We start from the raw sequence: 14,107 nt of genomic DNA, 5'->3' as shown, positions 1-14,107 counted from the left end.
TCAAAATAAGTAAATAAACGTAAAAACAAAAATACTGCTTAACCTTTCTGGGCCCTCACTTCCTTGTTTGCAAAGTAGCTGTAATAGTCCTTATATTGCCAGGATTGTTGGAAGGATTGTGCTTTCTCTCTATGGCCTGCCTCGTTTCAAAAGTGAACAAGGCTGTGAATATTTGATAAGATAATGAGTATGAAAACACCTAGCACATAATAGATGTACAATGAATGTTTGAATTAGAATTGGCTAAACCAAAGTTCTTTCCTACCCTAATTTCATTAGTGAGACTTTCTGTTATGGTAATCCTTTTTTCCCCCCTTTTCCTTCTTCCAGCTCCCTTGTGTGATCTGGTTTTATGATCAAGCATCCTAAAATCAGATTTGAAAGAAAACAGGGACTAAATAAGACCTTATTTAAAGCCATGCTCAAGAGTTCAGGGCTGAAGTACTGATGCTCTCTGGTTTTATCTCGAGCACTCTCTTTGACTTATTGAAAGGCTATGTGGGCTAATTATCTAATTTAATAATCTTATTTATTTGTTTTAATCCTTGAGTACTGATTAAAAATCTGAGAGTCATAGAGGTTAAATGACTTGTTCAAGACTGTACTATAACAGAGTGAGGATATGGACTGAGGTTTTCTGATTCCAACTCTTTTGATCTTTTAGACAGCATTTCATATCAAAGAAAAAAATGAATATAGGTGAATTACTACAGATAGGCCCTGGGAGTGCTAGATGAAATAATATTTTATAAGTATATGACCAAAGACAAAGAAAAGACTACTTCTAGAATCCCCAGACTTATTCTGTAGATGTATTACATAGAAAATGTAGTTTGGGACTTCCTTTTTTTTTTTAAGATTTTATTTTTAAGTAAACTCTGTACCCAATATGGGGTTCAAACTCACAACCCTGAGATCGAGTATCATGCTCTTCTGACTGACCCAGCAAGGCACCCCTGTGCTTTGGGATTTCCAGTCAAGATGATTGACTATGTTCAGACTTTTGACGCATCCTTTGTGTTCCAGAGACATATAGCAAGAAGTAAAATGTATAAGGTGAAATTCAACGTATTTGGGCTCAAAAAAAAAAAAGAAAAAAGAAAAGAACATCAGATGAGATCCAAGTCACTGAGTGAAGCTGAAACTTTGGGTCTGGGGCCTCCAGATTGGGGAACAGAGAATGGTGCTCGAGAGATGAGTTTTTCAGTAATAACTAGATACTAAAAATGCCCCATAAAGAGAGAGAACTTGAAGCCAGGGGAATGAGATGCCAGCCCCCAACCAGCCTCATGAAAAGAGGCTTTAAAAAGTTAATTGAGTGGGGGAGGAAAGAAGTATGTCAAGCTGCCTCCTGATTCAAAGATTAGAAGTATGATATCCTAAATTTCTTCTAATGGCACAAGCCATTAAAAGACCTGTTCAGACTAGGTCTTTAGGGGACTAGATGGAAAAAATTGCAAACTTTTAAACAGAGAAGAGAGGTAATTAGTAACAAAAACATCCCACTTAAAAAGCCTGCAAAGTATAATTTTATATAATAAAAATCTAATGCTAATAAGAAAGATAACAAATAGAAGTTAACCAGGACTTCCATTTTGGAGAAAATGGAGTAGACATACTTTCCCCTATTTCTTCCACTAAATACAACTAAAAACCATGTACATTATATATAAAACAAATATAACAAGGTTGTAAAGGTGAAGAGAAGAAGGCAGACTATCTGGGGACCTCAAGTCCTAAGGAACAACAACATGGTGGTAAATTCCCTGGATTTTTTTTTTCCTTGTATATCCCCAACATGGAGACAAACATTAGTGATGAAAGACTGAATGCTCACCTCAATAAGAACAGGAACAAAACTATGACAATGATATCTGCTATTAGTGCCCTTATTCATCATAGTGTTAGAAGTTCTAGCTAGTGCAATTAGGCAAGAAAAGGAGATAAAAGGTATGCAGATCAAAAAGGAAAAAATACAAGTGTACTTGTTTGCACATTATGTAATTGTCTAAATAGAAAAATCTCACTGAATATTCAAAAACTCTTAGAACTATTGGGTGAGTTCAAGTAGGTTTTAGAATATAGAATAAACATAAAAAATCAATTTTGTGTCTAATATATATAGCTATAAATAAATGAACACTGAAATTAAAAATACAATACCATTTACAATAGCTCAAAAAAGTGAAATCCTTAGATAAATCTAAAAAATTATCTACAAGATTTGTATGCTGAAACTACACAATGCTGATGAAAGAAATCAAAGGAGATCTAAGTAAATGGGGAGTACCTAGTAAAGTTGTCAGTTTTCCCCAAATTGATACACAGATTTAATGTAATTTCTGTCAACTAAAATAAGCTGAAATAGCTTTGATTTAAAAAAAAATTTTTATAGTTTATTTATTTTTGAGACAGAGCATGAATGAAGGAGGGGCAGAGAGAGAGAGAGGTAGACACAGAATCTGAAACAGGCTCCAGGCTCTGAGCTGTCAGCACAGAGCCTGATGCAGGTCTCCAACCCACAAACCGTGAGATCATGACCTGAGCCGAAGTCAGACACCTAACCGACTAAGCCACCCAGGTGCCCCTGAGACAGCTTTGAGAAAGAAGAATAAAGTGGGAGGAATCAGACTATCTGATTTCAAGATTCATAGCCACGATTACTATAGCCTTGATAGTAATCAAGACTGATACTGGCAGCGAAACAGACATAGACCAGTGGAACAGAGTAGAGAACTCAGAATAGACACATAAATACACCTAGCTGATTTTGGCAAAGGTGCAAAAGCAGTTCTTGGGATGTGAAAGATAGCCTTTTTAACAACTGATGTTGGAACAAGTAGACATCGTGGGCCAAAACAAAGGAAAAGAATCTCATACAAAAACTAACTCTAAATGGATCAAGGATTTAAATAGAAAACATAAACCTGGAAGAAAATCTTCAGTAGGCAAAGAGTAGGGTTAGGTAGAGTTCTTAGATTTGACATAAAAAATACAATCCATAAAAGGGGAAGTGGATAAACTGTATCTCATCAAATTTAAAAATGTTCTGTGAAAGACCCTTTAATAAAATGTGAAAAGTCAAGCTACAGAATGGAAGAAAATACCCAACAAGATACCCAACAAAGGACTAGTATCTAGAATATATAAAGAACTCTAAAAACTCAACAGTAGAAAATCCAATTAAAAAATGGGCTAAAGACATAAACAGACATTTCACCAGAGGTTATGCAGATGGCATACAAGCACATGTTCAACATTGTTAGTCATTAGAGAAATGCAGATTAAAACTATAGTATGAGATACAACTATTAGAATGGCTAAAATTAAAAGTTAATGCCAAATATTGGCAAGGAAGCAATGAAACTGGATCTCTCAGGTATTGCTGTTGAGAATGTAAAAAGGGAAAAGGCAAGCAACTCTGGAAAACAGTTTGGCAGTTTCTTAAAAAAAAAAAAACAAAAAACTAAACTAAATATGCAACTACAGTATGAACCAGTAATTGCCCTCCTGAGTATTATTTCAGAGAGATGAAAAGTCATGTTCACTAAAAACCTGTACTCAAATGTTTGTAGCAGCTTTATTCATAATAGCCCAAAACTAGACACAACACTGATGTCTTTCACAACCAGTAAATGGATGGTAAAATAAATTGGTCACTCACTCACCAGTAAGAAAGACTGAACTGTTGAGACATGCAACAACTTGGATGAATCTCCAGATAATTNCAATCCCAAAAGGTTATATGCTGTATGATTCCAATTATATAACATTGTTGAAATGACAAAATTATAGAAATGAATAACAGATTATTAGTAGTTGCCAGGAATTATGGAAGAATGAGGTGTAAGAGGGAAGTGAGTGAAGCTGTAAAAGGGCAATATGAGGTATCCTTGTGTTGATGGACATATTTTGTGTCTTCATTGTGTCAGTGTCAGATTCCTGGTTGAGATATTTTTTTTTGCAAGATGTTACCAATAGGGGGAAACTGACTAAAGGGCGCAGTGGGGTTTCTATTATTTCTTACAATCCTATGTGAATTTCTAATTATCTCAAAATGTAAAAATTAATTTTAAAAATTTAACCACCAAGAATTGAATGAACACCTAATGAAAATGTATGGTGCAAACAGAGATTATAAGACGTCTGGTTAGAATTCCTAAAAAGAATCAGAACACTGGGGAGCCTGGGTGGCTCAGTCAGTTAAGCATCCAACTTCGGCTCAGGTCATTATCTTACGGTTCGTGGGTTCGAGCCCCACGTCGGGCTCTGTGCTGACAGCTAGCTCAGAGCCTGGAGCCTGCTTCAGATCCTGTGTCTCCCTCTCTCTCTGACCCTCCCCCGCTCACGCTCTCTTTCTCTCTCTCAGAGAGAGAAATCTCAGAAAGAGAAATTTATCAGAAATAAATAAGAACATTAAAAAATTTTTAAAAACCAGAATACTAATATCTATTAAAAAATAAAACTATGGGGGCATCTGGGTGACTCAGTTGGGTGTGTGACTTTTGATTTCGGCTCACGTTATGGTCTCGCAGTTTATGAGTTCAAGCACTGATGGTGCAGAGACTGCTTGAGATTGTCTCTCTCCCATCTCTCTCTGCCCATACACACTTGGTCTTTCTCTCTCAAAAACAAACTTAATTTTTTTTTTAATTTTCTTTATGTTTATTTATTTTTGAGAGAGAAATCAGGGGAGGGCCATAGAGAGAGGGACACACAGAATTGGAAGCAGGCTACAGGCTCTGAGCTGTCAGCACAGAGCCCAACGCGGGGCTCGAACCCACGAACTGTGAGATCATGACCTGAGCCGAAGTCGGACACTCAACCAACTGAGCCACCCAGGCACCCCAGGAATGCCCTTTTAAAAATTAAAGATACAGTAGTAAAAATGGAAAGTTCAGTATATAATTTAGAAAATGAAGGAAATCCCTTAGAATATAGACAAAGGAATGGAAGATAGACAAAGGAATGGAAAACAAGAGTAGAAAAATAAAAGAGAGGATTAATCTAGAAAGTCCAAATAGGATTTCCAGTAAGCAAGAACAAGGGACAAATAATTGATAAGGCAGAAAATTAGTAGCAGTATAGATTTGAATATCAGTCATTTATAGAACAACAAAAGCTGCAAAGTACACATTTTAAAATAATTCTTTTCAGGTGTCCGGAATGTTCTTCAAGATAGATCATATTTCAGGCTATAAATTAATTCTCAATAAATTTGAAAGAATTGAAATCATAGAGTGTGTTCTCTGCCACAGTCAAATTATATTAGAAATAAATAACAAAAAAAAATCTGGAAAATCCCACATAGTTGCAACTTTGACAACCCTTTTCTAAATAACCCAGAATCAAAAAGGAAATTACTCAGGGCACCTGGGTGACTTAGGTGGTTAAGTGCCCTACTTCAGCCCAGGTCATGATCTTGCAGTTTGTGAGTTCAAGCCCCAGAGTGGGCTCTCTACTGTCAGCATGATGCTCGCTTCAGATCCTCTGTCCCTCTCTCTCTCTGCCTCCCCTCACTTGCACATGCACTTTCTCTGTCTCAGAAAATAAATAAAAAACATTTTAATAAAAAGAAATAGAAATCACGGGAAACTAGAAAATGTTTTGACCTGAATGATAACGAAAACATATCAAGCTTGTAGGATGCAGCTAAGGTACGCTCTGAGGGAAATTCATACCTTTAAATGCTTATATTTGAAAGGAAAAAAAGATCTAAAATGAGTTGGCCAACTCATTCCATAAAAGGCCAGATAGAAAATATTTTGGGCTTTGCAGGCTATACCACCTCTCTGTTGCATACTCAACCCTGCCTTGTGGTATGAAATCAGGCAAATAGTATCCTTTATATTTTTTCTATCGTTAAAAATGTAAAAACTAGGCACCTGGGTGACTCAGTCAGTAAGCGTCCAACTTTGGCTCAGGTCATGATCTTGCAGTCTGTGAGTTCAAGTCTTGCGTCAAGCTCTGTGCTGCCATGATAGCTCAGAGCCTGGAGCTTGCTTCAGATTCCATGGCTCCCTCTCTCTCTGCCCCTTCCCCACTTATACTCTGTCTCTCTCTCAAAAAAAAAAATAAAAACATTTAAAAAAATTTTTTTTTTGAGGAGTGCCTGGGTGGCGCAGACATTAAGTGTCTGACTCTTGATTTCGGCTTAGGTCCTGATCTTATGGTTTGTGAGTTCAAGCCCATCATCAGGCTCCAACTCTGACATTGTGGAGCCTGCTTGGAATTCTCTCTCTGCCCCTCCCCCACAAACTCACCATCTCGCTCTCTCTCTCTCTCTCTCTCGCTCTCTCTCTCAAAATAAATAAACTTAAAAATAAATTAAAAATACAAAAAAGTTAAGTTTTATATGAGGCTGAATTCCAGATGGATTAAAGATTTAAATCGGGGTACCTGGGTGGCTCAGTCAGGTGAGTGTCCAACTTCAGCTCAGGTCATGATCTCACCGTTCGTGAGTTCGAGCCATGCATTAGGCTCTCTGCTGTCAGCACAGAGCCTGCTTCAGATCCTTTGTCCCCCTCTCCCTCTGCACCTCCCCTACATGCATTCCTGCTCTCGTGCTCTCTCACTCAAAAATAAACATTTTTTAAAAATATTTAAATATAAAAAATCAAACTGTATGGGGCACCTGGGTGGCTCAGTTGGTTAAGCGACTGACTTAGGCTCAGGTCATGATCTCACGGTTTGTGGGTTCGAGTCTGCATCAGGCTCTGCACATCTGACAGCTCAGAGCCTGGAGCCTGCTACAGATTCTGTGTCTCTCTCTCTGTCCCTTCCCCACTTATGCTCTGTTTCTGTCTCTCAAAAATAAATAAATGTTAAAAATAAATAAATAAAAATAAAACTATGAAAGTACTGAAAAGAACTATACAAAAAACTGTTAATGAAGTGATGAAATGAAGAAAGCCTTTTGAAATATGACAAGAAAACTCTAAAACCATAAAAGACTGATAAATGTAAAAAAATAAAAGTAAATCATTTTAAGGCATCTGGCTGGCTCAGAAGAGCATGTGACTCTTAATCACAGGGTCATGAGTTTAAATCCCACACTGGGTGTAGAGATTACTCAAATAAACTTAAACAACCGTAAATAATTTCTGCATAGCCTTAACCACCATTAGCAAATGACAAACGAGGGGGAGAATACCTGATTTGTACAACAGACAAAAGTCTTACTTTGGTATATTAAGAGTTACAAATAAGAAAAAGACTGTATTAATCAGTAGAAAAATGAGGAAAGTATATAAACAGACAATTCACTAGAAAGGAAATACATTTCATAATGATGTCTTAAAATGAAATGATAGGGGCGCCTGGGTGGCTTAGTCGGTTAAGCGTCCAACTTTCGCTTGGGTCATGATCTCGCAGTTCGTGGGTTCGAGCCCCGCGTCGGGCTCTGTGCTGACTGCCAGCTCAGAGCCTGGAGCCTGTTTCAGAGTCTGTCACTCCCTCTCTCTCTGACCCTCCCCTGCTCACGCTGTCTCTCTCTCTCCTAGAAATAAATTTAAAAAAAAATAAAAACCAACTTGGTGCTAACATATTAAAAAAAAAAAAAAGAAAGAAATGATAGACTCATCATAAGAAACATGAAACTAAAACTACATAAAACACTTTGTCCTGTCAGGTTGACAGAGATCAACAAATGTGAGAACAATGTGTGGCCAAAGGAAAAGGACAGCTGGTGTTCCCATGAACTCCTGATGGGTGTATAAATCAGTGAATCTTCTTAGTAATTTGGCAGTGTTTATCAAAAATCCAAATACAGGGGCATCTGGGTGGCTCAGTCAAGTGTCAGACTCTTGATTTCGGCTCAAGAGTTGATTAAATAAATTGTGGTATGATTTGCAGTCATTCAAATGCAGCCATTTAAAAGAGTGAAGTAGTCCTATATGTGCTGATATGGAATGATTCAGAAAGTGCCCTAGCACCCTAAGAGCTCACCACTTATGAAAAAAGTACAGAACACTGTATATTGCTACCATGTGTGGAAGAATATATAAGCATATTTGCTTATAAATGTATAAAATATCTCTGAAGGAACACATGGATGTCGATGGATATTTCTGAATGGAGGAACTGGAAGGCTGAAAAACAGGGACAGGAGGGAACACTTCATTTATATTGGGATTTGTTTGCTACCTTTTGAATTTTGGAATATGACTATATATCCATCCAAAAGCATTTTTGAATAATATGAACATGACAGGAATGTTCATTTTGAAATCACTTGCAAGTGAAATGCTCAAAATACCCTAAATATCCATCAGTAGGCAAATTTGTAAAGTATGGTCAACTCATACAGTGTCATACATGAGCACAGTTAAAGTTAAGTTAATTAAGCTTTTTCTTTTTTTTTTTTTTTAACTTTTTTCCAACGTTTATTTACTTTTGAGAGACAGAGACAGAGCACGAGCAGGGCAGGGGCAGAGAGAGAGGGAGACACAGAATCTGAAGCAGGCTCCATGCTCTGAGCTGTCAGCACAGAGCCTGACATGGGGCTTGAACTCACAAACCATGAGATCATGACCTGAGCCAGTCGGACACTTATCCAACTGAGCCACCCAGATGCCCCAAGCTTTTCATGTCAACATAGATAAATCTCAAATTTGTAATGTTAAGTGAGAAACTTAAGTTACACCCCAGCATGATCCCATCAATAGAAAGTTTGAAAATACAGTAAACAGTGCTTTGTAACCATGATGTTTTATTCTTTAAAAGAGAAATCTGATATAAATATGGCACTAAATCTTATAAATCCATTGAGCTAAGTAAGCAGTTCCCCTAGTGATATTTTGGCCCAATTCTGTTTGTCTCATGGGGGCCCAGAGCACCCCCTAAACCCTCTTCCAGGAGCCAGGAATGAAAAATATTCCTCTTAGTGGCCAACATGGTTTCTCTTGTCTGTTATCAGAATCTTCTTGTCTTCCAGGGATGTTGGTGGTGAACGTAACATGGAGGAACAAGACATATGTAGGTACACTTCTTGACTGCACACGGCATGATTGGGCACCCCCCAGGTAAGTGCTCTACAGCTTTTTGGTGAATATTAGTCTGAACCATTCTAATCAGTGATCCCTTCTTATGCCTTCTTCTTGTTAGAGTTGGATAGCTTTTAAGACACCTAGCTTTTAAAGACTATGATGGTGTAGAGATGAGAAAGGCACTGCATTCAAGAATAAGTGAATTTAGGTGTTGATGGGTTGGGTAGGAATGGGCAGATCCTTTTTAAGCCTTCGGGTGGGATTATTGAATTCTGGCTTCTGCTGGTAGTCACCTTCAGACCAAGGCCATCGAGTCTGCCTTGGGTGAACAAGCATTCATTGATGATGCTTTTTGATAGTAGCTGTTTCTCAGGAGTTTAAACTCAAGAACGTTTTCAGTTTTAAGAACACTGGACAACGTGAGTTTCACAAGGACCTTTTCAGGTTGACATCTCAGTGAGTGGCACTTTACAGCTTGTTCCCAGTTTGCCAGGGTTTGGGGAATGCAGATGTTGGGAATGAAGTACCGCTAGCATGCATATAGCACCCTAGGAGCTCACCACATAACGCAGATCCCGTGCTTTCAAAAGTTCCTTTAACAAGTCATATTCATTGAAAATGATAGTTACCATCTGGACATTTCTTCTAGAGACAGCTAAACTGGTTTGAAGGTTTTTTCACTTCTTAATAATATCTTGTTGTGTTTGCCCTTTGCCAAGGTTCTGTGACTCCCCCACCAGTGACTTGGAAATGCGCAATGGCCGGGGTAGAGGCAAACGCATGCGTCCAAACAGTAACACGCCTGTCAATGAGACAGCCACTGCCTCTGACAGCAAAGGGACCAGCAGCAGCAGCAAAACCCGAGCAGGAGCCAATAGCAAAGGCCGTCGGGGCAGCCAGAATTCTTCAGAGCATCGCCCACCTGCCAGTAGCACCTCTGAGGATGTCAAGGCCAGCCCTTCCTCAGCTAATAAGCGGAAAAACAAACCGCTTTCAGACATGGAGCTGAATTCTAGCTCAGAGGACTCCAAAGGGAGCAAGCGTGTCCGTACGAATTCCATGGGCTCGGCCACTGGTCCCCTCCCTGGGACCAAGGTGGAACCCACTGTTCTAGACAGAAATTGTCCCTCCCCAGTCCTGATTGACTGTCCTCACCCAAACTGCAACAAAAAATATAAGCACATCAATGGACTTAAGTACCACCAAGCTCATGCCCACACAGATGATGACAGCAAGCCGGAAGCAGATGGAGATAGTGAATATGGAGAGGAGCCCACCCTACATGCAGACCTTGGGAGCTGCAATGGTGCATCCGTCTCACAAAAAGGTTCCTTGTCCCCTGCCCGCTCAGCTACCCCCAAAGTTCGGCTCGTAGAGCCCCACAGCCCTTCTCCTTCAAGCAAATTCAGCACAAAAGGCCTCTGTAAGAAAAAGCTTAGTGGGGAAGGGGACACAGACCTTGGGGCCTTATCTAATGATGGCTCTGATGATGGACCTTCAGTAATGGATGAAACAAGCAATGATGCCTTTGATTCTTTAGAAAGGAAGTGTGTGGAAAAAGAAAAATGTAAAAAACCCTCTAGTTTGAAGCCTGAAAAGATTCCTTCCAAAAGCCTAAAGTCAGCAAGGCCTATTGCCCCTGCCATCCCCCCCCAGCAAATCTACACCTTCCAGACAGCCACCTTCACAGCAGCAGGCCCCGGCCCCTCCTCAGGCTTGACCACCACAGTGGTCCAGGCCATGCCCAACAGCCCCCAACTCAAGCCTATTCAGCCGAAGCCCACTGTGATGGGAGAACCGTTCACAGTCAACCCTGCCTTGACTCCAGCCAAGGACAAGAAAAAGAAAGACAAAAAAAAGAAGGAGTCCGCAAAGGAACTTGAAAGTCCTCTGACCCCTGGGAAGGTGTGTCGAGCAGAGGAAGGCAAAAGCCCATTCAGGGAATCATCGGGAGATGGGATGAAAGTGGAGGGGCTTCTGAATGGCTCATCAGACCCCCACCAGAGCCGACTGGCCAGCATCAAGGCAGAAGCTGATAAGATCTACAGCTTTACGGACAACGCCCCCAGCCCTTCAATTGGAGGCAGTAGCCGCATAGACAGCACTACCCCTACCCAGCCCCTGACTCCCTTACATGTAGTGACTCAGAACGGAGCTGAAGCCAACTCGGTCAAAACCAACAGCCCTGCATACTCCGACATTTCTGATGCTGGGGAGGATGGGGAGGGCAAAGTAGATGGTGTCAAATCAAAGGACCCTGAACAGTTGGTTAAGGAAGGGGCTAAGAAAACTCTTTTCCCCCCTCAGCCACAGAGCAAAGACTCGCCATATTACCAAGGCTTTGAGAGTTACTACTCTCCTAGTTATGCACAGTCTAGCCCAGGGGCTCTGAACCCCAGCAGCCAGGCGGGAGTGGAGAGCCAGGCTCTGAAGCCAAAAAAGGATGAAGAGCCTGAAAGCATAGAGGGGAAAGTGAAGAACGATGTCTGTGAAGAGAAGAAACCAGAACTGAGCAGTTCCAGTCAGCAGCCTTCCGTCATCCAGCAGCGCCCCAACATGTACATGCAGTCTCTGTACTACAACCAGTATGCCTACGTGCCCCCCTACGGCTACAGCGACCAGAGTTACCACACCCACCTCCTGAGCACTAACACAGCCTACCGGCAGCAGTACGAAGAACAGCAGAAAAGGCAGAGCTTGGAGCAGCAGCAGCAGCGGGGACTGGACAAAAAGGTGGAGTTGGGCCTAAAGGAGCGGGAGGCGGCACTCAAGGAAGAATGGAAGCAAAAGCCGTCGATTCCACCAACTCTCACCAAGGCCCCCAGCCTGACAGACCTGGTCAAGTCAGGACCCGGGAAGGCCAAGGAGCCAGGGGCTGATCCTGCCAAATCAGTCATTATTCCCAAGTTAGACGACTCCTCCAAACTGCCCAGCCAGGCCCCAGAAGGACTTAAAGTGAAGCTGAGTGAGGCCAGCCACCTAGGCAAGGAGGCCTCTGAGGCTAAGACAGGCGCTGAGTGTGGCCGACAGGCAGAGGTGGATCCAATACTCTGGTACCGACAGGTAACTTTTCTGAGAGGAAACAGAAATATATTTGAGAGTCTTTCTCTCTCCCTCACAAATCAGGGCTCTCCTTATGTAGGGTGTCAGCAGAATACAGACTGGTGGGAGAAATCTATAATTTTAAAGATTCTTTTCATGTTTTTAAAAAGCACTTTTATATAAGTTAAAGGTGTTTTTCCCATTTGACAAGAGAGGCCCAGGTAAGTTAGCTTGATTTGCGTAGGATAACTTGTGAGTTTACTAGCAGAGCCATGACTGGAACCGGGTATCTCAGTTCCTAGTTGGTGTTTCTTCCACTGTTTGGTTCATGTGGATGGTGATCTCTCCATTTTCTAGAGTAAGTTACTACTCAGACTGAATTACTTTCAAAAAGATTTTATAGAGGAGTACCTGGCTGGCTCGGTTGGTGGAGCACGCAACTCTTGATTTCAGGGTTGTAAGTTCAAGCCCCGCATTGGGTATAAAGATTACTTAAATAAATAAAACTTTAAAAAAAAAAAGATTTTATAGGTAGGTAGAACTGAGAACTTGGTCTCACATCATGCTCTGCTCATGAGATTTACAAAGTCTTCCCTTTCTTCTTAGTGCCACAGTTAGGCCTTCCTCCTCTTGAGCTTGCTCTAAAGAAGTAAAACAACCTAAACTTCCTTGGAAAGAGAGCAGCTTCTTCTATTCGAGGACTCATTTCCCCAGAAGGCATATTCTCTCCTAGAGAAGACCCACTAAGGGATTTTCTTTTTCCTTCCCCCATCTTGTTACCTTTTGGGCAGTGAGGGGCAGGCTTTTTAAGCAGGAGGGACCAGAGTTGATTGTAAATACTGTGCCCTGGGTGTCTCGTATTACCTGCTCTGGTGTTTCTACTGTGACCTTGGGCTTGAAGTCCGCTCTCATCTGTACAACACTCAGTGCTCATTCTGTGACTGTTGTAGGAAGCAGAGCCCCGGATGTGGACCTACGTCTATCCTGCCAAGTACTCAGACATCAAGTCGGAGGATGAGCGGTGGAAAGAGGAGCGGGATCGCAAATTGAAGGAAGAAAGGAATCGGAGTAAGGACTCTGTCCCCAAGGAGGATGGGAAAGAAAGCACAAGTAGTGACTGCAAGCTGCCCACGTCTGAGGAATCCCGCCTCGGGAGCAAGGAGCCCCGACCAAGTGTCCATGTGCCTGTGTCCTCCCCCCTCACCCAGCACCAGTCCTACATCCCTTACATGCACGGCTACTCCTATAGCCAGTCCTATGACCCCAACCACCCCAGCTACCGGGGCATGCCTGCTGTGATGATGCAGAACTACCCAGGTACAGCACCTTTCTTCCCACTTGTGCTCTGTTAACTGGGAAGGGAAATGAAGCACAGATTTCAGATGCAGAGTTTTCTTGTGTGGCCCTAAGGCTTTTTTTTTTTTTTTTTAATGTTTACTTTTGAGAGAGAGCAAGCCAGAGTGGGGGAGGGGCAGAGCGAGAAGAGGACAGAGGATCCGAAGCAGGCTTTGCACTGACCGCAGAAAGTCTGACATAGGGCTTGAACTCATGAACCATGAGATCATGGCCTGAGCTGAAGTTGGATGCTTCACTGAGCCACCCAGGCGCCCCAGACCCTAAAGTTTATTGAAGCTCAGATAGATGACTGCCCTGTTTTGAATGTGACAATTCTGTGAGTGGTCAGTCTAGCCCCAAGCTCCTTGAATGACCTCTAACTACAATCTGTGGGACCTCCTCTCCCTCCCTTGCTCCAGCTAGAGGTTGGGATTATTTTAAACATACATTCTACATTTCGCAATGTAGAAATACAAAAGAAACAGGACTAGTTCCTCTTAAGGAGCTTCAACTTAATTTTAGCAGGAGACACACATGGAACAAATAAAATTCAAACCAGGACAGTGCATGTATTCATTTACCAGATCAGGTTCATCTGCAAGGTTTGGAAGGCAATGGGAGAGGAGAAGAGCTGTTTGGAATCAGAATGGAGGGGGAAAACATTCAGCTTGGAAAAGATAAGCTTTTACATTGCTGTCTGTAAGTTCTTGGGGAGGGGCACATAGTAGCGGTGTACATGTTTT

The 14,107-nt window shown here is 41.5% G+C and overlaps 1 protein-coding gene across 2 annotated transcripts in view; it reads left to right on the top strand.

Moving 5' to 3' along the window:
- ZNF609 (zinc finger protein 609) overlaps nt 1-14,107 on the top strand; it is a 181,409-nt gene that overhangs the window by 162,627 nt on the left and 4,675 nt on the right. For both annotated transcript variants that reach the window (XM_077747205.1, XM_077747197.1), the window contains exons 3-5: nt 8,936-9,023; nt 9,707-12,050; nt 12,980-13,346. In XM_077747205.1, the coding sequence (XP_077603331.1) occupies nt 8,936-9,023; nt 9,707-12,050; nt 12,980-13,346 (2,799 nt within the window). The remainder of the gene's footprint in view (nt 1-8,935; nt 9,024-9,706; nt 12,051-12,979; nt 13,347-14,107) is intronic.

Source organism: Crocuta crocuta, unplaced genomic scaffold (assembly GCF_008692635.1).
Source record: "Crocuta crocuta isolate KB4526 unplaced genomic scaffold, BGI_CrCroc_1.0 scaffold130, whole genome shotgun sequence".
Lineage (NCBI taxonomy): Eukaryota > Metazoa > Chordata > Mammalia > Carnivora > Hyaenidae > Crocuta > Crocuta crocuta.
This window is presented reverse-complemented; position numbering and strand designations above follow the sequence as displayed.